This window comes from Bufo gargarizans, chromosome 5, assembly GCF_014858855.1.
Source record: "Bufo gargarizans isolate SCDJY-AF-19 chromosome 5, ASM1485885v1, whole genome shotgun sequence".
In the NCBI taxonomy this organism is placed as follows: domain Eukaryota; kingdom Metazoa; phylum Chordata; class Amphibia; order Anura; family Bufonidae; genus Bufo; species Bufo gargarizans.
Window position 1 is genome coordinate 440,498,986 of NC_058084.1, and position 22,323 is coordinate 440,521,308.

A 22,323-nucleotide genomic window follows, 5' to 3' on the forward strand; every position below is an offset into this window, starting at 1 on the left:
TTTGCTGCAGCGCCACCACAGGGGACATTAAGCATTACACAGTGTCCATCGGATCAATGAGTTGTCTGTGTAAGACCGGACAGGACAGGTCCTACTGAGTGAGAGATGCTCTTTCCAACTGCTTTTAAAGAGGACCCTTCACCTCTCCTGATGTCTGGTTTAATAAATACTTGCATTCCCCTTATAACAATAATTCTGGAGCAGCTATTCTTAGGACTCTGTGTTCTGCTATTCCTTTATTATTCCCGCTAGAAGTTATGAATGAATTACTAGCAGTTTGCAATGAAGGTCCAGAAGGGTGTTACCATTTGGAGGTGTTCCTGCACAGTCTGACACTAACCAATCATTGCTGTCAGTCTGTGCAGGGATGCGCCCCCAACTGGTAACACTCATCTGGACCTAAATTCTAGCAGGAAGAATAATGGAATGGCACATCACAGAGTCATAAGAATAGATGCTAATAGATGTTATTACATGGGGGATGCAAGTAGTTACTAAAACAGACATGTCAGGAGAGGGGAGAGGTCCTCTTTATTTCTGGACAATAATGCCCTTAGTTCCGCAATCTGAGCTATATACAAGTTCAGCCCTTGTTTTAATCCTATAAAATTTTGGGAAAACTCTGTTCCAACGTAGCTCAGCATCAACATAGAACATGGGTGTAACTATAGTCGTAGTAGCCATAGCAGCTGCCACGAGGTTGAGGCACGCTCAGGGGCAAGAACATTGCACCTTTTCTATAGGGACTAACACTACTACTGCTACAGTATCTAGCAGTACTATGTGAGTTCTGTAATATTGGGGCACTATTATTCCCACTTTCATTAAAGTTACGGCTGTTTCATCTTCCTGTCAGGCGGTGGGGTCCATCTAAATTTTGCTTCGGGGCGCTGACACACAGGTAAGAAATAAAACATATATCCAAGTTAAAAAAAGGCATTTATAAAAATACGAGCTTCCAATCTGAAGACCTCAGCTTTTGCAGAATGGATGCGGACCCATTCATTTCAATATAGAGGATGTCCTATTCTTGTCCGCGGACAAGAATAGGCATTTCTGCAATGGGCCGCCTATTACGTTCCGCAAATTGCGAAAGGCACATGGGTGGCATCTGTGTTTTACGGATGTGCAATGTGCAGACCACAAAAGAAGACACTGTCGTCCGAATGTGCCCTTTAAGAGAGGATTGTGGTTACCTGACTTTGCAGTACAGCGTTCTCCTTATGGTGGTTCTGTTCTGCTGTATCCAAAGAAAAATGGTGATTTCCTTTACTTTCCTCAAATTGTTTCTTATAGACGGTCTAAAAGACAAGGCACATGTATATTAGACTTTAGGTTCTTACCACGTGGCAAAAACCACATGAGGTTATAATACTAATTGCCACCGCTTCGCAGCAATCACAGATGAAGGTCATTAAAATCACATTGCCGTGGGAGTTCACCATAAAAATGAGGGCAAGAGGACAATGTTTCCAGACTCTTGACAAGAACCATAGCTCAACTGATATATCTGAATGGGGTTGTCTGGCCTAGCAGCCAACAATCCCAATGGTCCTAACTTGTGCCCCATTAAAAAACAAAACCACTAACATGTTATACCTGTGCTGCCGTCCTGTTCCCAGCCACATCCAGTCCCTGTAGGGCCAGAACATGGATTGGTCCTGTAATTATATGTGACTGCTGAGGCCAGCAATTGGCTGCAGCAATCATGGAACCAAACTACTTCCTAGTCTTTCCTTTTCCTTTCTTTCAGTGGGGCACAGATTAGGACCATTTCCGTTGTGGGCCTGAAAACCACTTTAAAGTATAAGTTCACCTCTAGACAATGTAAACGGATCCATTCTTTCCTAATCTTCACATAACAAATCTCTAGTAAGGTGGTATTCGACTGCCAAAAATTGTGGTGCCCATTCTTGGGCCCAGAAATTTTTTTTCTTGTTTTTTTTCTGCCACATTCCCACAACCTTAAGTTTTATACGTTCCCGTCGACTTAGAGGTTTTTTTTTCAGTAGCACCATTTCGGGGTCCATTTGAGGTGAGCAAATCAATTCTAAACTAATCGGAGTCAACCGAAACGTTTATTCTGCTACATTCTGCTCCAGCCAGTGTCCAGGAGAGCGGAGCTTCACCGTGAAGGGCTATCTGCATTGTGCTGCTTCACAGCCCCTCTCCTCTACTCTGAGTGACATCTCCTCTACGTCGTGGTCTCCTGGTTGGAGGTTGCAGCTGTCACTCAGGGCAGTAGCAGAATTTGGCAGAATAAAACTTCACATTCATACTACTTCTGATGAGAATAGTATGCTTGTCCTGTTCTCCCCAGCCCCTGCATATGTCTGCAGCCAGCATAGCATGTTCAAACCTGCTGAAAGTCTTCTTTTAAAGGTTAGTATGAGATTAGAAAGACATGCCTGCTTTCTTCTAAAAATAGTGCCACACCTGTCCAGAGGTTGAGTCTAGTATTGCAGCTGAGATCCAAATCACTTCAATGAAGCTGAGCTGCAGTTCCAGACACTGCGCATGGGCAGGTGTGAGGCCGTTTCTGGAAACAAGCAACCATGTTTTTCTAATCTTACACAACCCCTTTAAGATGATAGACTATAGTATCGCGCATGAGATACTTAGCAATGCTAGCTATCCAGTTATCAGGGAAGGTTACATTGAAATCTTCACGGTAGCCAGAGATTTCTTAGTATGCACAATTCCCATTTCCACTGTGACCATTCTACCTACCTCACTCTGAAATTTTTGAGCCTCCTTTGAAACGTTGTACGACGGAGTATCCACAAACTCAAGCATGGACCTCCCCTTTGATTTTTCATACTCCTCTCTGTATTTCACCTGTAGAGTTACATAAAATAATACAATATACTGTATAGATGGCTAAATTAATGCAAAAAATGCAAAAAATATCGGAATGCATCCAGTTAAAGGGGTTCTTTGCTGTGGACAATCTCTACTTCTTAGATGGGTTTCTCGATCCTTGAATAAGAGGATCACAAATTTTCCTACACTTGGATTTGATGGGAAAAGTGTTCAATTTTGCTGCAGCGCCACCACAGGGGACAATAAGCATTACACACTGTCCATCGGATCAATTGGTTGTCTGTGTAAGACCGGACAGGACAGGTCCTCCAGAGTGAATGATGCTCTTTCCAACTGCCCTTAAAGAGGACCTTTCACCTCTCCTGATGTCTGGTTTAATAAATACTTGCATTCCCCATATGATGACCATTCTGGAGCAGCTATTCTCATGACTCTGTGTTGGGCCATTCCTTTATTATTCCCGCTAGAAGTTATGAATGAATTACTAGCAGTTTGCAATGAAGGTACAGAAGGGTGTTACCATTTGGGGGTGTTCCTGCACAGTCTGAGACTAACCAATCATTGCTGTCAATCTGTGCAGGGATGCGCCCCCAACTGGTAACACTTATCTGGACCTAAATTCTAGCAGAAAAATAACGGAATGGCACATCATAGAGTCATAAGAATAGATGCTAATAGATGTTATTACATGGGGAATGCAAGTAGTTACTAAAACAGACATGTTAGGAGAGGGGAGAGGTCCTCTTTAAGTCCCCTTTCACACGGGCGAGGATTCCGCGCAGGTGCAATGCGTGAGGTGAACACATTGCACCCGCACTAAATCCGGACCCATTCGCTTCAATGGGGCTGTGCACATGAGCGGTGATTTTCACACATCACTTGTGCGTTGCGTGAAAATCGCAGCTTGTTCTATATTCTGCGTTTTTCACGCAACACAAGTCCCATAGAAATGAATGGGTCTGCATGAAAATCGCAAGCATCTGCAAGCAGGAAATGCAAAAGGACCTTTGATGATTTCAGCGCAGGTCCTGCTAAATGAAGATAGAAGGATCTTCTATCTTCATTCAGCAGGACGTGCGCTGACGTCACCGCGCTCACCACGTGGTGAGCGTTATTACGTCATCAAAGGTTAATTTGCAGGTCGTGAAAGAAGAAGAAAGAAGACAATGCCGGCTACGCGAACAAGTGGATGAGGTGAGTTAATATATATATTTTTTAAACCCTCAAGGCACATTTTACTAAGCATTCTGTATTAAGAATGCTATTATTTTCCTTTAAAACCATGTTATAAGGGAAAATAATAAAATGAATAAAACACCTAACCCAAACCCGAACTTCAGTGAAGAAGTCTGGGTTCGGGTCTGGGTACCACATTCAGTTTTTTCTTACGCGCGTGCAAAAGGCATTGCACTCGCGTGGAAAAAACTGAACATCGGAAAGCAATCGCAGTCAAAACTGACTGCAATTGAATGCCCACTCACGCAGTTTTTCCGCAATGCACATGTAACACCCCAGAGTTGTGCTACTAAACTCTTCTACCCAGCTACAACCTGTTAAGAGCATTTACCTTGTCATCTTGTGTAATTTCACGTAATATTCTCACAAATGTGCATTGAAAGCCTTGTTAAATGTATATTGCTGTAATTTCTATGTTCACCAGAAGGTGGCAGCAATCTGTTAGCAAGGACTTAGTTTTAGTTTAGTGTTTTTAGGCTGGAATAGTACATTCCAGTTTAGCTCCCCCCTCTGTGAGCAGAGTGGATTATTCCCATATCCTGCCTCATGGGGAGGGAAGAAAGTTAGAGTTCGTGTAGCCCACCCCCTGCTAGAGGTAGGGTGTGCAGGTTAGGAGCTCCCTGAGTTATAGGGATCCAAGCCAGGATCTTGTCTCAGCTGAGACAATTGATCATCATCCCTAGCCTGAGCCCTGCAGCCTCAGCTGGAAGAAGCAAGCAGACAACTCCAGTTCCAGGAAGAAGCATACCCTGAGACAATAGCTGTGAGTAAAGTCCAGAGACCCAGGAGAAGCCATATTCCTCCTCAGCTAGTCAGTCCCCATACAGCAGAAGACAAAGCACAGAAGCCAAATTCCTGCCACAGTTTAAAGCTACAAACAGACGTCCTTTCCTGCAAAGCTCCAGGTACATGAAAGAGAAGAAGATAAATTCCTGCCAACCATTGCCAATACCTGCTCGGACCTAAGACTAAAGCTGTATCATGCTTGGATGAAAGCTACTCTCAGTAAAGACAAGTTTGAACTTTACCCAAAGTCTGGATCTCAATTTCTGCTGCAAATTCCTCTACTACTCCTACTAGCACTACACTCAATTTATTGCAAGTGAGCCAGGACCCAGAAGTCCAGCCGTACCCAGGTAGGAGACACCGTTGACACCATTATCACCACCATACAGAGACATTACACCACTTTGGCATTCCTAACCTGGGGCGTGAGTTATAACACCTTGGAGGGCCCTGTGATTTTGTACCCTGTGCACGCTGCAATTGGCGTCACAAACAAAACTATAAACTATCACCTACACCTGATCCAGCCATCGCATAATAAGGTGTCAGAGTGCATACCCCGGTCCAGCTCATTGCACACACGCAACGCATCCGGAGCAAATACGGGACGCCCGTGTGAAAGAGGCCTAACTCTGGACAAAAATGCCCTTAGTTCAGTAATCTGAGCTATATACAAGTTCAGCCCTAGTTTTAGTCCTAGAAATTTTTGGGACAACTCTGTTCCAAAATAGCATAGCATCAACATAGAACATGGGTGTAACTATAGTCGTAGTAGCCATAGCAGCTGCCACGAGGTTGAGGCACGCTCAGGGGCAAGAACATTGCACCTTTTCTATAGGGACTAACACTACTACTGCTACAGTATCTAGCAGTACTATGTGGGTTCTGTAATATGTGGCACTAATATTCCCACTTTCATTAAAGTTACGGCTGTTCCATCTTCCTGTCAGGTGGTGGGGTTCATCAAAATTTTGCTTCGGGGCGCTGACACACAGGTAGGAAATACAACATATATCCAAGTAAAAATAAAGGCATTTTTATAAAAATACGAGCTTACAATCTGAAGACCTCAGCTTTTGCAGAAGGCACATGGGTGGCATCGGTGTTTTACGGATGTGCAATGTGCAGACCACAAAAGACGGCACGGTCGTCCGAATGTGCCCTTTAAGAGAGGATTGTGGTTACCTGACTTTGCAGTACAGCGTTCTCCTTATGGTGGTTCTGTTCTGCTGTATCCAAAGAAAAATTGTAATTTCCTTTACTTTCCTCAAATTGTTTCTTATAGACGGTCTAAAAGACAAGGCACATGTATATTAGACTTTAGGTTCTTACCACGTGGCAAAAACCACATGAGGTTATAATACTAATTGCCACCGCTTCGCAGCAATCACAGGTGAAGGTCATTAAAATCACATTGCCGTGGCAGTTCACCATAAAAATGAGGGCAAGAGGACAATGTTTCCAGACGCTTGGCAAGAACCATAGCTCAACTGATATATCTGAATGGGGTTGCCTGGCCTAGGAGCCAACAATCCCAATGGTCCTAACTTGTGCCCCATTATAAAACAAAACCACTAACATGTTATACCTGTGCTGCCGTCCTGTTCCCAGCCACATCCAGTCCCTGTAGAACCAGAAGATGGCTTGGTTCTGTGATTATATGTGACTGCTGAGGCCAGCAATTAACTGCAGCAATCATGGAACCAAACCAATTCCTAGTCTTTCCTTTTTTTTCAGTGGGGCACAGATTAGGACCATTTCCGTTGTGGGCCTGAAAACCCCTTTAAAGTATAAGTTCACCTCTAGAAAATGTAAATGGGTAAATTTTTCGTAATCTTCACATAACAATTCTCTAGTAAGGTGGTATTATACTGCCAAAAATTATGGCAGAAATTTTTTTCTTTTTTTTTTTTTTTCTGACACATTCCCATAACCATAACTTTTATACGTTCCCGTCGGCTTAGAGGGCTTTTTTTCAGTAGCACCATTTCGGGGTCCATTCGAGGTGAGCAAATTAATTCTAAACTAATCGGATTCAACTGAAATTGTTTAAAAATTGAAGGTGTATACAAATCCCAATTTTTGGTGATCTGGTTGATGCAAATTTTGGTGAGAGAGAAATCAAAGAATTTAAAAAAGCGAGAGACAAAAGAGAAAAAAATTCTAGGAGACCTCAGAATGTTGTACACAAATTTTCAGGCCAATTGGAGCACTTACAACTTGGGTAGAATCAATTCGAACCAGAATCGAATCGAATCGATCAACCAATTCGAAAGAATGGAACCTCAATTGAAAATAGAGCGATTCACTCATCTCTAGGGTCCATGTAATGGGTTGGCTAACTTTTAGTAATTTTCTTTTTTGAGACAGAGAGGAATAATAGCAAATAATGGGATTAGAAATCACATTTTCCACATGTGCTTACATTGCTTTGTAGTTTGGTGGCCCTCAGGGCATGTTCCAGGTTCAGTAAGTTTGGAAGGTCCACAGAGGTGTCATGTATGATATGCCTGTCTTTCTTATACTTCACCTGAAAAGCAGAATTAAGATGCTGAAGACAAGATTAATCATCACATAGAACAAAATAGAAACATATATTTGTTGTTACTTTATTACAATATAGATAATAATAACAACTAATAATATTATTAGAGAGGAGCGAATCAACGTTGACGATGAGCGAATCGACATTGACGAAGTGGAATTCGATCAGAATTTCTGGAAATGAATCGCATTTTTTCCTAAAATAGCTGCTGCACATGTTAGGACATGGAGCAAAGAACCCTGGGAACGAGGGATCACCCACAATGCCATGCATGCAGCCAATCAGCAGCCCTATAAATAGCCTCAGCCATTTTGGATTCAGCCATTTTCCAGTGTACTTAGTGCAGGGAGAGATGTCAGCAGGCGCTAGGGACAGTGCTAGGAAAGACTTGTAAACTTTTTTTTTTTTGGCTGAATAGAAGTTCAGGGAAAGATCATTAGAAGTGCAGGGAAAGGATAGGGAGGAATTATTCAACACTATAAAAGAAGAACCAGGTCCAATAGGGGAGGTTGTAATGGGTAATAGGAGCAATTCTATTACACCTTGCTGCACTGACTGGGGATCCAAATTCCCTTTATACTGCTGCTTTTAGGTTTGCAATAGATGATACCTATGTAATTCCAGCAAACCTTGCTTGTTATTGGGGTGCAAGTGCTGTGTGATACAGCCATTAACAGGGTGTATTACTAGAAAATAATTGTACGTCTTATTAGCCGTTGTGCGGTGCAGTTATATGTTCTGAAGCATTTCTTGGGGAGTATTAGTGGGAAAAAAGGGCTTATTAGCCATTCAGCTGTGCAGTTATAGGTTCTAAAGCCTTTTTTGTGGTGTATTAGTGGTTAAAAAAGGGCTTATTTGCCGTTGTGTGGTGAAGTGACAAAATTACAGCCTTTTTTGTGGTGTATTAGTGGAGCAGAAGCTGGTGTTTCCAGCGGTCAGGCTCCTGGCTCAGAGACCATTGAGGAGGACATCAGTGACGTGCAGACAGTACTCGATGATAATGTAGCCGATTGCAATTGGGAGCCGGGTGACAAAGGGGCTTCATCATCATCGGGAGAAGAGGGTGGCAGCTTGTGCATGAGGCAGCGGCGGAGCCAGCAAGTCGGTAGCGTGGCCGGGAGTCAGCAGGGTGGCAGCAGTGGGAGGCCGGGAGCCAAACATGCCCAGGGTAGACCACCCGCTTTGCAGGAGCCTACCTGCCCAGGAAGGTAGTGGTACAGGGGTTCACAGAGGCAGCGCGGCCATAGTAGTCAGTCAGTGCGGAGTGTTCGGGCAGTTTTTTGTTAAGCCGCCGGAGGAGGTGAACAAGGCTCTTTGCCGAATCTGTGGGCAGAAGGTTCCTGCTCCTCGTCCTCCTACTCCTCGTCACTCATTTCGTCAGCAATCGATCACTGAAGCGATTGCCAAGAGACAGCAATACACGTGTGGTCACCCTAAGGCGAAGGAGCTAAACGTGCTCTGGGCCAAGTTGCTGGTACTGCAGTCCCTCCCTTTCCAAGTGGTGGACTCTGCACCTTTCAGAGAAATGATGGCTTGTGCCGAGCCCAGGTGGAGAGTCCCAAGCCGTCGTTTCTTTGCCAAAATGGCAGTACCAGCCCTGCACAAATATGTAGAACAGAAGGTGGGCCAGTCCTTGAGCCTTTCCGTGTCTGCCAAAGTGCACGGCAGTGCCGACGTATTGGAGCTGTAACTACGGTCAGGGACAATACATGTCCTTTACGGCCCACTGGGTGAACGTGGTTCCTGCACAGCCACACCAGCAACTTGGCCAGATGACGCCGCGTCCGCCTCCACCTTCTCACACTGTTGATCCAGCGACAAGGTCCACCTCTTCCTCCTCATCCACCAGTAACTTCACCTTGCCAGCAGCCCCTGCATTGAGGTATGTAATATAGTTATGTAGTGCACCTTTTCGGCTTTGTTAAATCTGTAGATTAGAGCTGTATAAGTGAGGCACAAGTCCACATAGATAGCATGCGTGCAGTTCAATTATTTGCCTTGATCCAGATCCCCCCAGTGTGATCCATTTTTTTTCTGGGAGTTTCCGGAGAGTACTATGCAAGGGGGTAGATCTCGGCATAATTTAGTGCTATGGGTCTGTTGAAAAGGTGATTTACATCTGTGATTTGTCCCCGTGTACACATAATTATGTACTATAATATATGTTGTTTTACCATGATATGAATAAAATGTTATTTTTTAATTCTAAAAAATTGATGTGGTTGCACTCCTTTGTTTGTGTGATTTCATATATTTGAAGAGTGTACCTCTTGAGTTAGAGACCATTGATGATGTTACCGTGTCCTCAGCCTCCACTGCAGGGACAATTCATAGTGTTCCTCCTGCATACCACATGTGCACAGCGATGTCACCTGTGATTGCTGCGAAAGTTTGCATGTACTTCAGCCACCACCAAACACACCCTCCTTGAGCTGCAGCGACAGAACAGTGTCCCCCAAAATAGGCTGATATGCAACGTTTCCACCCGTTGGAATTTCACCCTCCATATGTTGGACTGACTATACGAACAGAGAAAGGCCATACATGGTTTCTTGATGATCCAAGCGGACAGGAGTACTCCTCTGTGTAACTTCAAGGTCAGCCAGTGGCAGCTCATGCGTGAAACATGCCATTGCTCAGGCCCTTTGAGGAGGCCACGTTATTTGTCAGTCACCAGGACTACGGGATAGAAACATAGAATGTGTCGGCAGATAAGAACCATTTGGCCCATCTAGTCTGCCCAATATACTGAAAACTATGGATAGCCCCTGGCCCTATCTTATATGAAGGATGGCCTTATGCCTATCCCATGCTTGCTTAAACTCCTTCACTGTATTTGCAGCTACCACTTCTGCTGGAAGGCTATTCCATGCATCCACTACTCTCTCAGTAAAGTAATACTTCCTGATATTACTTTTAAACCTTTGCCCCTCTAATTTAAAACGATGTCCTCTTGTAGCAGTTTTTCTTCTTTTAAATATTCTCTCCTCTTTTACCTTGTTGATTCCCTTTATGTATTTAAAAGTTTCTATCATATCCCCTCTGTCTCGTCTTTCTTCCAAGCTATACATGTTAAGGCCCTTTAATCTTTCCTGGTAAGTTTTATCCTGCAATCCATGTACTAGTTTAGTAGCTCTTCTCTGAACTCTTCCCAAAGTCATTCCACTGCTTCATATCCTGGAACAGATGCTGGTAAATCTGGATGGTCAGGGGACTGGAGATGTGGCGCCTAGCTCTCACGGCCACATGAGCCCTGTGGGGGCTGAACTGGAGGAGGAGGACATTGGAGCACAAGCAATGTGTAGCGAAATGGGTGGTTTTTCTACACAGGTGACAGGAAAGGAGGAGCAGGAGCAGCCGGAGGAGCAAGAGGCAGATGAGGAAGACAAGGCAGAGGACCCAGACACACCGTGGCAGTATGCAGTGGAGATGGAGGCAGGGAGTCCCTCCGAGTCACTTGCGCAAATGGCCCACTGCATGCTCACTTGCTTGGATAGTAACAGCCGAATTGTCACCATTCGGCAGAGGAATGACTTCCGGCTCTCCACCTTATTGGACCCTCGCTACTGGTCCAAAATGGGGGCCTTTTTTACATCTGCTGAGATGAGGGACAAACTGAACTATTATAGAGACATCCTATTTAGTCAGTTGGCTGCTGCCTATCTGCGCCATTGTCCATCCTCTCGCAGGTCTGACCGGGTGGGGGGGGCTCTCTGCGCTCACGTTCCACTGCCATGGCTGATGTGGTGGGGTTGGAGGGTAGGAGCAGTTCCAGCTCCATCAGCAGCAGCTCGACTCTACAGTCGCTGATGAGCAGCTTTCTACACCCGCCTAGTGAAGAAACTACTTACCAGCAGCAGCTAGACCTGGAGCAGGACCTGAACCAGCAGGTGGTGGCATACTTGGACAGCACTCTGCCACCCCACATTGAAGATCCGCTGGACTACTGGGCAGCCAAACTGGATTTGTGGCCACGACTAGCAGAGTTTGCCCTGGAAAAGCTGTTCTGCCCGGTCAGTTGTGTAGCATCAGAACGGGTGTTCCGTGTAAAGCTTTTTGAAGCGAAACCCGGGTCGGGTGTTTTATCTTTCTGTATACTGCTTGTTATGGAACTAAGTTTGTGAGTATAATAAACCCTTTTAACTCAACTCGTGTGCTTTACTATTGTCACAACCTTTGGTTTTTCACAGAAGCTCGGAGGAAAGAGAGAGGGAGGCTTCCCGTGGTTTGAATGCTTTCCCATGTCCAATTTTTCTGAATGGTTCTGGTGCAAGGAATTTCCTTCCGTGATCTCCTGAAGCAGCGTGGTCCTATCAAAAACGCAACTCCTGGAATTTTGTGATGTCTTTTGTTTTGTACATGAACCTTCTGAATTGTAAAGTGCTGCGGAATATGGTGGCACTATACAGGCACTTACTAAAACAGACATGTCAGGAGAGGTGACGGCTCCTCTTTAATTGTCATTTTATGCTGTGGTTTTGGGGACTGGGGGACGATTTGCATAGGTGTCTGGAATCCCCACCTACTTGGAGAAGGTGATTCTCTTGCCTCCTTTCCACCCAGAGAGGAGAAGACTCTTGGATCCAGATGGAGACTGAATGGACATGTGCAGTGGAAAAACTAGAAATGACTGGGCCCACAGCAAATTATTGAAAGGGGACCCCCCCCCCCCAACATCTTCTTCGCAACCGGCTCCTTCCGTGCAATCCCCACTTCTGTGGCTAGTCAAGATCACTCTCTCAGACGAGGCCAGGCAGCCGTTCCATCCATTTCCTATAGTATCTCTGTATATAATGTCATTTTATTATACCATTAAGGGGGTCTTGAGAAAATATCTTTCAGTCTTCCTCCTGGGTGGGCCCCTTCTGAGTTTGGGCTCCAAAGCAGTCGCTTCCCCTATAGCTAGGGTCCTGGACATGTGGCCAAGCATGTGCACAGCTCTCTCTATTCAAATCTATGGATGTTGCAGACACAGCGTACTTCAATGCAGTCTCACCTGGCAGACTTGAGTCATTCTCTGAATATATAGGCGAGGTGGGGCACCACATATCAGGTAGACATTATGGATGTGCCATAAAAGTGCATTTTTGGAATCCCCTTTAAAGGATTATAGACACGACAGTTATTTTCTACTTTCTTTTAGAAGGGAAAACGTAGTAGGGTTTCCCAGTACCCAAAAATCATGAAAGAACATTAGAACCAATTATCAATCCCCATATAGCAGAAAACCGGGACCAAAAATTTAACAACTTTTGTGCAAGTCCCCTTTTGCTGAAAAAAAGGATGACTTTTTTTCTTATTTTCTTAAAGTAGGAGAGAGGGGATGGCACTTGTACATTCGGGCAAATTAAATATGAGGCAGAATGCACACGGCCGTTTTTCACGGCCGTGAGCTGTCCGTGGAACCGCGGCCTGGATTCCTGCTGAGAGCAGGAGCGCACGGCGTCATTGGTTGCTATGACGCCGTGCGCTCCCTGCTGCCGCCACAGTACAGTAATACACTGGTATAGATCATACCAGTGTATTACTGTATTGCGGCGGCAGCAGGGAGCGCACAGCGTCATAGCAACCAATGACGCCGTGCGCTCCTGCTCTCAGCAGGAATCCAGGCCGCGGTTGCACGGACCGCTCACGGCCGTGAAAAACGGCCGTGTGCATTCGGCCTGAGTTGCAGCAAAAAACTGATGTAAATTCCACCAGCTTCCAGATGTCACAGATTTCAGTTTCTAGCACATAGACCTCTCAGGATGCACCCCTTTGGCGCCTCTTACACCAACACATTTTTTACAATTCTTTATACATTCCCCTTAAGGAGTTAAATGTATAAATCCTGTGGCCACTAGGGGGAGTTGGCAGCATACTAATGTCTTATTGAGTTTTATAGCGGCTGTGTAAATCCATAGGCAGTGAGAGATTTTTATCATATAATGGGATCCTGTGATGCTGCAGGGGATTTGGATCATCCAAAAGTGCCCAGACCTCTTTGGAGAATTGTGCTGTACCTGTCATAGGCACATTGGAAACCCCATCTATAAAGCAGTACCAGTATTGAGCTTTGCAGCTCAGCTGGACGAGACCAAGTAGAAAGCTGCAGATCACTCCAGTTCCAGGAAGTTCCAGGAAGAACCATACCCTTTGAAGATAACTGTGAGTAGAGACCCCAGGAGAGGCCATAATCCTCCTCAGCAAGTCAGTCCCCAGATAGCAGAAGATAGTCAGTGCAGAAGCCAAATTCCTGCCACATTACAGAGCTACTAAGCAGACGTCCTTTTCCTGCAAAAGCTCCAGGCACATGACAGAGCAGAAGATATATTCCTGCCACACATTGCCAATACCTGCTGGGACCAAAGACTATTGCTGTACCTTGTTTGGATGAAAGCTGCAACTAGTAAAGACAAGTTTGAACTTTACCAAAGGTCTGGATCTCAATTACAGCTACCAAATCCCTCAATTACTCCTACTAGCACAACACTCATTTTATTACTACTGCTGCTGCAACTCTGAGCTACCAGAGGCAAGAGCGTGCCCTAATGCGCTTCAGTAGCTCGAGCAGAGAGGAGGACATGGATGTCCTTCTCTCAATGCTTCCATTAAAAAAATAAGGACTATTGGGAGCCACGTCATGGACTGTTCCTGACGGGTGCGGACCCGTTGGCAGTGTTTTTAATGTTTTCTTTTCCAGGTTGCCCTATTTTGTCCTCACCCTTATTGTCATGTACTGTAAGTACTCCCCCCATCATCATCTAACCCCTTGCATCCAAGTTCTCATCGTTTTACCCCCTTTCTCAGGTTACATGATAACCTTATGGAACTACGGTTCTAAAAATATGCTGCTTTTATGACATTTTATACTTCCCTTGGATTACAATTGACTTTTTAAAGTATCCAGAGATTTCAACCTCAAGCACTGTAAGTCAAAGGACTCGAGCTATATTTGAGCATACTCTCGCATTAATAAAATTTGCACTATTTTCAAAAATGTTTATTGCAACGTAAAAAGCTTGCACCCAAAGAAAAGACTCAAACGTATACCTGAGCTCTTTGTGATTTCCATTGCTATATTATTGCACACATTTTTCCAGTTTACAGGTTGTGTAACGTTCAAGCACTTGTGCCAATTGTATGGACTCTTTTACAGATGCCGCAATGTGAATTTATGCACTATTTGTGAAACTGCACTAACTTTTGCCTTTAGCCAGAGCACCTTACTTTTGTGTGTCTTGCCTTATAGCTCTGTTCTCTTTACATGGACTACCTCTGCAGACGCTTAACACTAATGGCCTACTCATAGTGCACAAGTAGGACCAAGTGGTAAGTCCTGGCAGGTCCAGTAACTCCACGGGTAACCCCACTGCTTCGGGAATGGTTAGAGGAGTTTTTGGCCCCTTCTTCCCTCTTGTTATTTATTCAGGATTGCTCCCATCCTGAGGTGTTTCTTCCAGGAGTTCCAAGGGATTATTATACCCTCCTCCTGTCACATTGCTAGAAGTGCATGGAGATGCTAAATACCTCCCCTTCTGAGCCTTTGCCTAAGGTATGGCGCCTCAATCCTTAGAGCCACATTTAGCTACCCATAGTCACCATAGTGATCGTGCTATAAACCATATTTTTAAGACTTTGGTGCAGGAAAGGAAATACAGGATAAAGCCACCCTTCCATTTGCCAATATTTTATTACACCATGGTGGGATTACGGAGTAAGGACACCTCCATGTCTTCTTTGGTGTTTAAAGGATCCAGAACACTTCAAAGTCAGTCAGCAGTGATTGCTTAGTGCAGACCTTGGTTGACTGGTTATACCGAGAGGAAAACTGTTAAATAGGACACCCTACTCATGCGGGCAGGAACCTCGTGTAGCCGTTATATGTTTGTCTTATGTGTAGTTCAGGCAGCCCTTTGTATTAATTTGGGTACCCCCAGAGCTTATTCCAAGCACAAGCCGAGGACTGCTTGAATCAAAGTAAGGGGGAATGTAACACCCCAGAGTTGGGTTACTAAACACTTTTACCCCACTACAATCTGCTAAGACCATTAACATTGTCATGTAATGTGATCTTGATTGTGTCATTCACAACTCTGCAGATAAAACCATTTTAAATGTCATTTTTTCCTTGTAATGTTTCAGGTCTACCAGCAGGTGGCAGCATCATTGGTAGGAATAGTTTTAATGTTACGGCCGTTCAGAATGGACCCCTTTGCAGCTCAGCTGGACGAAACCAAGTAGAAAGCTGCAGATCACTCCAGTTCCAGGAAGAACTATACCCTGTGAAGATAACTGTGAGTAGAGACAAGAGACCCCAGGAGAGGCCATAATCCTCCTTAGCAAGTCAGCCCCCAGATAGCAGAAGATAGTCAGTGCAGAAGCCAAATTCCTGCCACATTACAGAGCTACTAAGCAGACGTCCTTTTCCTGCAAAAGCTCCAGGCACATAATGGAGCAGAAGATATATTCCTGCCACACATTGCTAATACCTGCTGGGACCAAAGACTATTGCTGTACCTTTTTTGGATGAAAGCTGCAACTAGTAAAGACAAGTTTGTACTTTACCAAAGGTCTGGATCACAATTACTGCTACAAAATCCCTCAATTACTCCTACTAGCACAATTGCAAGTGAGCTAGGATCCAGGAGTCCAGCCGTACCAAGGTAGGAGACACCGTTGATACTATTGCCATTACCATACAGAGACATTACACCACTCTGGCATTCCTAGCCTGGTACGTGAGTTACAACACCTTAAAGGGCCCCGTGTTAGTACCCTGCGCACGCTGGAATTGGCGTCATGAACAAACCATAGACTATTATACCCATATCCTGACCCACTGCATAATTTGGCGTCCGTGTAACCGTACCACGGTCCAGCTCATTGCACCTAAAGAAAGGGTCGGGACCAGTTTGTTCCAGTTTAGATCTTCCCTAGACAGGGGAAGGGTGTGCAGGGGCATGTCTCTGCTGGATGTGCCCACGCCAGCCAGAGCACCTTAAGCTCTGTTGGCCATGGAGGCCAAAGCTTGAAGCCTCAGGAGCTAGGAGGAAAGTCCCCTGGCATAACCTAGAGTCAGGCTACAGAGAAAAAGTGCAGCATACAGAAGAAGCTGAGTTATACAGCCAGCCTGTCAGTACAGCAGAGCGAGAGAAAGATACAGCAGAGTTGAGTTTGCCTGCCAGTTTAATGCTAAACCAAGACAAAGCCTGAAAATGTATGGAGAAACGTTTATTCAAAGTAAAGCTGCCACTGAACTTCATCTCAAGGTCTGGACTCAAGTTAGTTCTTCAAATCCCTCAATTATTCCCCCTATTTATTGCTGAGGAGCCAAAGCCTGGGGTCCAGTGGTATCCAGGTTGGAGCAACGTGACACAAAGAGACATTTAGGCCACACTACACCACTCGGCATTTCCTATACCTGGGACGCGACATAGAGGCCCCCCGTTGCAACAGCCATCAAGAGACATGAGATATAAAATGCATGCAGTGGTAATAATAAGTCCATTAAAAGCATCAACTAGTGCCCCAGAGTGTATAATGTCTGAGAGATGAATAGATATTATAAATTAATGTAACCATGCCTACGCCTAATTTTCAGGCATTGAGTTTCTCCTTTCAATGATGAATATCGTTTTTGCCCGCAAAAAATTAAAAACAATGATAAACCCTGTCAAACTGTAAGTACAATAGTGCCTACTGAGTCATGGAAACCGCAGGCCCCATGCTGCACGCTGTGCGGTGGTAATTAACGTATGTGTATTCTGATGGATTCTCCATGCACTTATAATATGATTGTGTAGCTGGGGCCTGAGTTTTAATGACTTCTTTATGGGGCGCCGCAGTTTTCCAATAAACTAAATAGAATTAAAAAAAAGAACAAGATCTCAAGAGCAATGATTGGGTTTATTTGTTACCATTATGTAGGAAGAAGTTTGCATGAGGACAGGTACGTATTAGTACAGATGCACTTTGTGCTAGATGGAAAATGAGTCATCAGTCTTGTAGGAAACTATAAAGTGCACTGGATACAGTACAGGACATTGTCCTTGCAGGCTTACAGAGAGTGCACTTCAGTGCCGCAAATGGACCCTCGAAATGGATCGCTTACATTTAATTGAGACGGTGCAGGATTTGGTCTGTGAGGTCATATTTAGAGGTGCAGCTGACACTGTCGTGTTCTTGTCCTGCATCTGCACTCAAATAGGCTATCTGACTCTTTGAAACTGATGGCCTATCCTCTGGATAGGTCATCAGCATCTGATCGGTGGGGGTTTGACCCCTGTCGATCAGCTGTTTGAGAAGGCCATGGTGCTCCTATAGGTGCCGCAGCCATCTCACTGCTTACGTCACAACCATCGGTCATGTGGTCTAGAAGCAGCTCAGCTCCATTCAGGTGAGCTGTTTCTGGGCCACGTGATGATGGTCTTGACGTCACTGGCCTAGAGTAAGCAGCAAGAAGGCCTTTGCGTTTACAGGACTACTAGAGCCTTCTCAAACAGCTGATCTATGGGGGTCCTGAGTGTCACCAATCAGATGCTGAGGATGAATCAGTTTTAAACTGTTGGATAAGCCCTTTAATGTCTTGTTCTTACTGCATTAGGCAATACTTTTTTCTCTGGCACAGAACTACAAATCCCCTGCTTAGTCATATTTCTATATATCATACGATTCTGGCAGCTTACAGAGATCACATGGGGGACTTCCAATTTTGGCACTGCCATGTAGACACTGGGAGATAGGAGCTTCTCCTGCGCTATGCTCTGCATCTTACTAAACTTTTCCCACAGCTACGCAATACTCTTTCTCTCTTTGTGGAGACACTGACTTCAGTGTTGCGAATGATCACACTTCTTCAGAGGAGGACTCCCAGGCTACTTTTCCCAGCTATATCCCATACCACGCGACAGGACAAGATGGTGCCTTGGTGCCCTTCTCTAAACAGGGAGGAACAAGCATCGCTGTCCCTTCACTCTAACGACAAGGGAGATAACAAATCAAGCATGCAACACCTGTGGATTGACTACAAAAAGCTGGCCATCTGGGTAGCCAAGAGAATTACCTCCAACATCTAGTCCACCCTGACCACCATCATTCCACAAACTTGCAAACTCTGCAAAATGAGTTAACTGTCCACGCTACTACTGTCGGGAAGCCAAGCAACATTTAGCTGCCACAGAAGATGACTTGGCAGGGGCACACTCACACTTCATTCGCAATCCCACGTGGCAGAAAAGATTGACAACCTGAAGAATCGGTCATTTTGTAGTAATCTACGTCTTGTTGGGGTGCCGGACTTGCAGCCCTACACAAGTTATGCTATGTGGACCTAAAGCAGGCTTTGGGCCTTAAGGCCCCCTGTCGGGTATGCACACTGCACTGGGCCAGACCAAAGAAGCTCCAGGAGATCTCTAACTGGTATCAAGTCTATGCAACCAAAAAAGGTTATAGCCAAGTACCTTGACTTGACAAGAAAGCCACTTCACGTGTGTACAAGAGAAAACATACACCAGTAACTTTGAACGATTCCAAGGCTCTTGTATTTACCGATTATTTGGCGAAACTCACAAAACGCAGAAAAAAGTCTTTAGTCATGTGTGCACAGAACCACCTAGGTAGCAGTGATGGTATTACTACCTAGCGGCAATACCCAACGACCCTCCAGGTTACCTACCCTATCGGCTGAAGCAGCCATCGCTGATTTTCAACTGCCACATGACCCTGGCGTGGACCAGCAGAACTCCACGCAAAGCCTTGACTCCCAGACGACGAGATCTACTGGGGGACAGGCCCTGAAAGACCAAAGGCCAACCAAGTCTCCAGGGAAACACCATCAGAAATAACTGAGCCTACATCGGGCATTGCCTTTCTACAAATCACCGGACAATAGCAGGTCTTTACTACTTAGAGAACTTGATCTAACTGGGATGACATGAGTAACTGGCTACCCTTCCTTCTTTATTCTCTTTCTCCATCTTCCTTTGCCTTAGTTCTAGGTGACATAGTGGAGAAAATATTTGCTATCTTCGCAATAACTGTATTCAGCTTCTTATAGTGTTTCGATATGTAGATGGCACTGGGACGTAGCTCCACATGTCAGATAAAAGTCCCGTAAAAGTGCTGAACTTCACAGCGATGCTGCTGACAAATGGATGCTGTCTCGACGATGTTTTTATTCCCTATTTTTTGTGTTGCCTTCCACTCTTTTTTATGGATCAACAAACCACCTTCTGACACCTGGTTTCCCACCAGTCGCCCACACCTGAATTTACCTAATCTCTGCCCGCTCCATACCCAGCAACAGCCCACCCTGCCAACAACCCTCTTATCATGAAAGTACGCTCTCTCCCCAGAAAGGAGCCCTAGTACTCCGCCATTGCCAACAGACGTAGCTATTCTACAGGAGATCTATCTTGAGAGCACCGATTTCCACAGGATGAGAACCTTTTGGGTGTGAGAGGTGATAGGCTCTGCTGCTGCTAACAGGAAGGCTGGGGTTCTGATTCCATTTAGGGCTCACTCACACGACTGTATCCATTTTTCGGTTCACAATCTGCAGATCCGAAAAACACAGATGCCAGCCATGTGCACGCTCCTATCTTCTTTTACACTTCAATAGAAAAGTCCTCTACTGTACTTCTCCGCAAAACGTACAAGAATAGGGCATGTTATATCTTTTTGGCCACAGAAAGGACAGTGTGCTGTCCGCATTGAAATGAATGGGTCCGCATACAATCCTCAAAAAATGTTGATCGGGTAGAGACCAGTGATGGCCAGTTCGCAGTTCAAGTCCGGTGATGCACAGGTAAGTCCTTACCCTGTGCCGGGAGCCGGTCTGAAACAAATGCGGTCACCGGGAGCAGGCAGTTCCGAGAACAGCCCAATGAAGGCCCCCGGCGGCTGTTCTCAGAACTGCCTGCTCCCGGTGACCGCATGTGTTTCAGACCGGCTCCCGGCACAGGTAAGGAGTTACCTGTGCATCGCCGGACTTGTGAGTTAAGATGGCAGCTCGCATGTGTTCGTTGGCGAACACTGCGAACTGGCCATCACTGGTGCAGACCAAACATTCTAACCACTTAGAATACAACTTGAAAGCCCACACAGAAGATACCAAGGGGAAGGTCTGCACGCTCTGGTGGGCACTCTGGCAAGACATGTCAGTTTTATATAATATATACGGCCCAAATGGAGAGAATAGTGATATCTTCACCTCCCTACTACTACCTTGTCCTCAGACACCACCACTGCTTGCTGGGGATTTCAACGTGGTTGTGTGAGGAGGAGATATTTATCTTAGAGCATCTGACAAGGTTCTACGACCTATGATTACTGATATTGACTCTATTCCATGGTCCCCCCACCAATCAGCTGTTTCAAGAGTTTACAGCATTAGAAACTAACGGAGCTGAATTTATAGGCTCCATACACTCTGTAGTTTTCAGCATACTGAAACTCAGCTCCCATTCACATGCATAGTAGCTGAGCTGCAGTACCCGACACGGCCACTACACCATGTATAGAGCTGTCTGCCTCCAGCTCCATACACTGCATTGCTTCTGGCTCTATGGCAGCCCAAAACAGATGATTGGTATCACCAATTTGATATTAATGACCTCTCTGCAGGATAAGTCCTCAATATCTGTGGACTGGAACTTTAAAATTTACCAGCGAAAATGTTGGTAAGTTTTCCTTAGTACATACATATAATACATGCATAAAATACATAAAATAAAAACATACATATAGAACATGTATACATACATGTAACAAATAAATACAAACATATAACACAAGCATACTGTATAACACATACCAAACATATACATATACAAATAATACACATATATATATATATATATATATATATATATATATATATATATATTTACGGTGGATATAAAGAGTCTACACACCCCTGTTAAAATGTCAGGTTTCTGTGATGTAAAAAAATGAGACAAAGATAAATCATTTCAGAACTTTTTCCACCTTTAATGTGATCTATAAACTGTACAACTCGATTGAAAAACAAACTGAAATCTTTTAGGTAGAGAGAAGAAAAAATATAAAAATAAAATAATATGGTTGCATAAGTGTGCACACCCTTAAACTAATACTTTGTTGAAGCACCTTTTGATTTTATTACAGCACTCAGTCTTTTGGGTATGAGTCTATCAGCATGGCACATTATGACTTGGCAAGATTTGCCCACTCTTCTTTGCAAAAACACTCCAAATCTGTCAGACTGCGAGGGCATCTCCTGGGCACAGCCCTCTTCAGATCACCCCACAGATTTTCAATCGGATTCAGGTCTGGGCTCTGGCTGGGCCATTCCAAAACTTTAATCTTCTTCTGGTGTAGACGTTCCTTTGTTGGTTTGGATGTATGCTTTGGGTTGTTGTCAGGCTGAAAGATGAAGTTCCTCTTTATGTTCAGCTTTCTAGCAGAAGCCTGAAGGTTTTGTGCCAATATTGACTGGTATTTGGAACTGTTCATAATTCCCTCTAGCTTAACTCTTTTGGAGTTGGAATATCTTTTGGAATTAAGGCCAAAAAGTTCACCCTTGGTTTCATCAGACCATAACACCTTTTCCCACATGCTTTTGGGAGACTTCAGATGTGTTTTAGCAAAATATAACCTGGCTTGGATGTTTTTCTTCGTAAGAAAAGGCTTTCGTCTTGCCACTCTACCCCATAGCCCAGACAAGAATACGGGAGATTGTTGTCACATGTACCACACAGCCAGTACTTGCCAGATATTCCTGCAGGTCCTTTAATGTTGCTGTAGGCCTCTTGGTCGCCTCCCAGACCAGTTTTCTTCTCGTCTTTTCATCCAGTTTGGAGGGACGTCCAGTTCTTGGTAATGTCACTGTTGTGCCATATTTTCTCCACTTGATGATGACTGTCTTCACTGTGTTCCATGGTATATCTAATGCCTTGGAAATTCTTTTGTAC

General features: G+C 44.7%; 1 protein-coding gene across 6 annotated transcripts in view; it reads right to left on the minus strand.

Annotated features, from left to right (window-relative positions):
- Positions 1-22,323, minus strand: part of LOC122938486 (LIM zinc-binding domain-containing Nebulette) — a 235,380-nt gene that overhangs the window by 36,557 nt on the left and 176,500 nt on the right. For 3 of the 6 annotated variants that reach the window (XM_044294027.1, XM_044294030.1, XM_044294028.1), the window contains 4 exons: positions 7,271-7,375; positions 6,031-6,135; positions 2,731-2,838; positions 1,197-1,301 (listed from right to left, as the gene is read on the minus strand). The exons of 2 other annotated variants lie outside the window; for them this stretch is intronic. In XM_044294027.1, the coding sequence (XP_044149962.1) occupies positions 1,197-1,301; positions 2,731-2,838; positions 6,031-6,135; positions 7,271-7,375 (423 nt within the window). The remainder of the gene's footprint in view (positions 1-1,196; positions 1,302-2,730; positions 2,839-6,030; positions 6,136-7,270; positions 7,376-22,323) is intronic. One more of the 6 variants, XM_044294029.1, reaches the window with a different exon arrangement.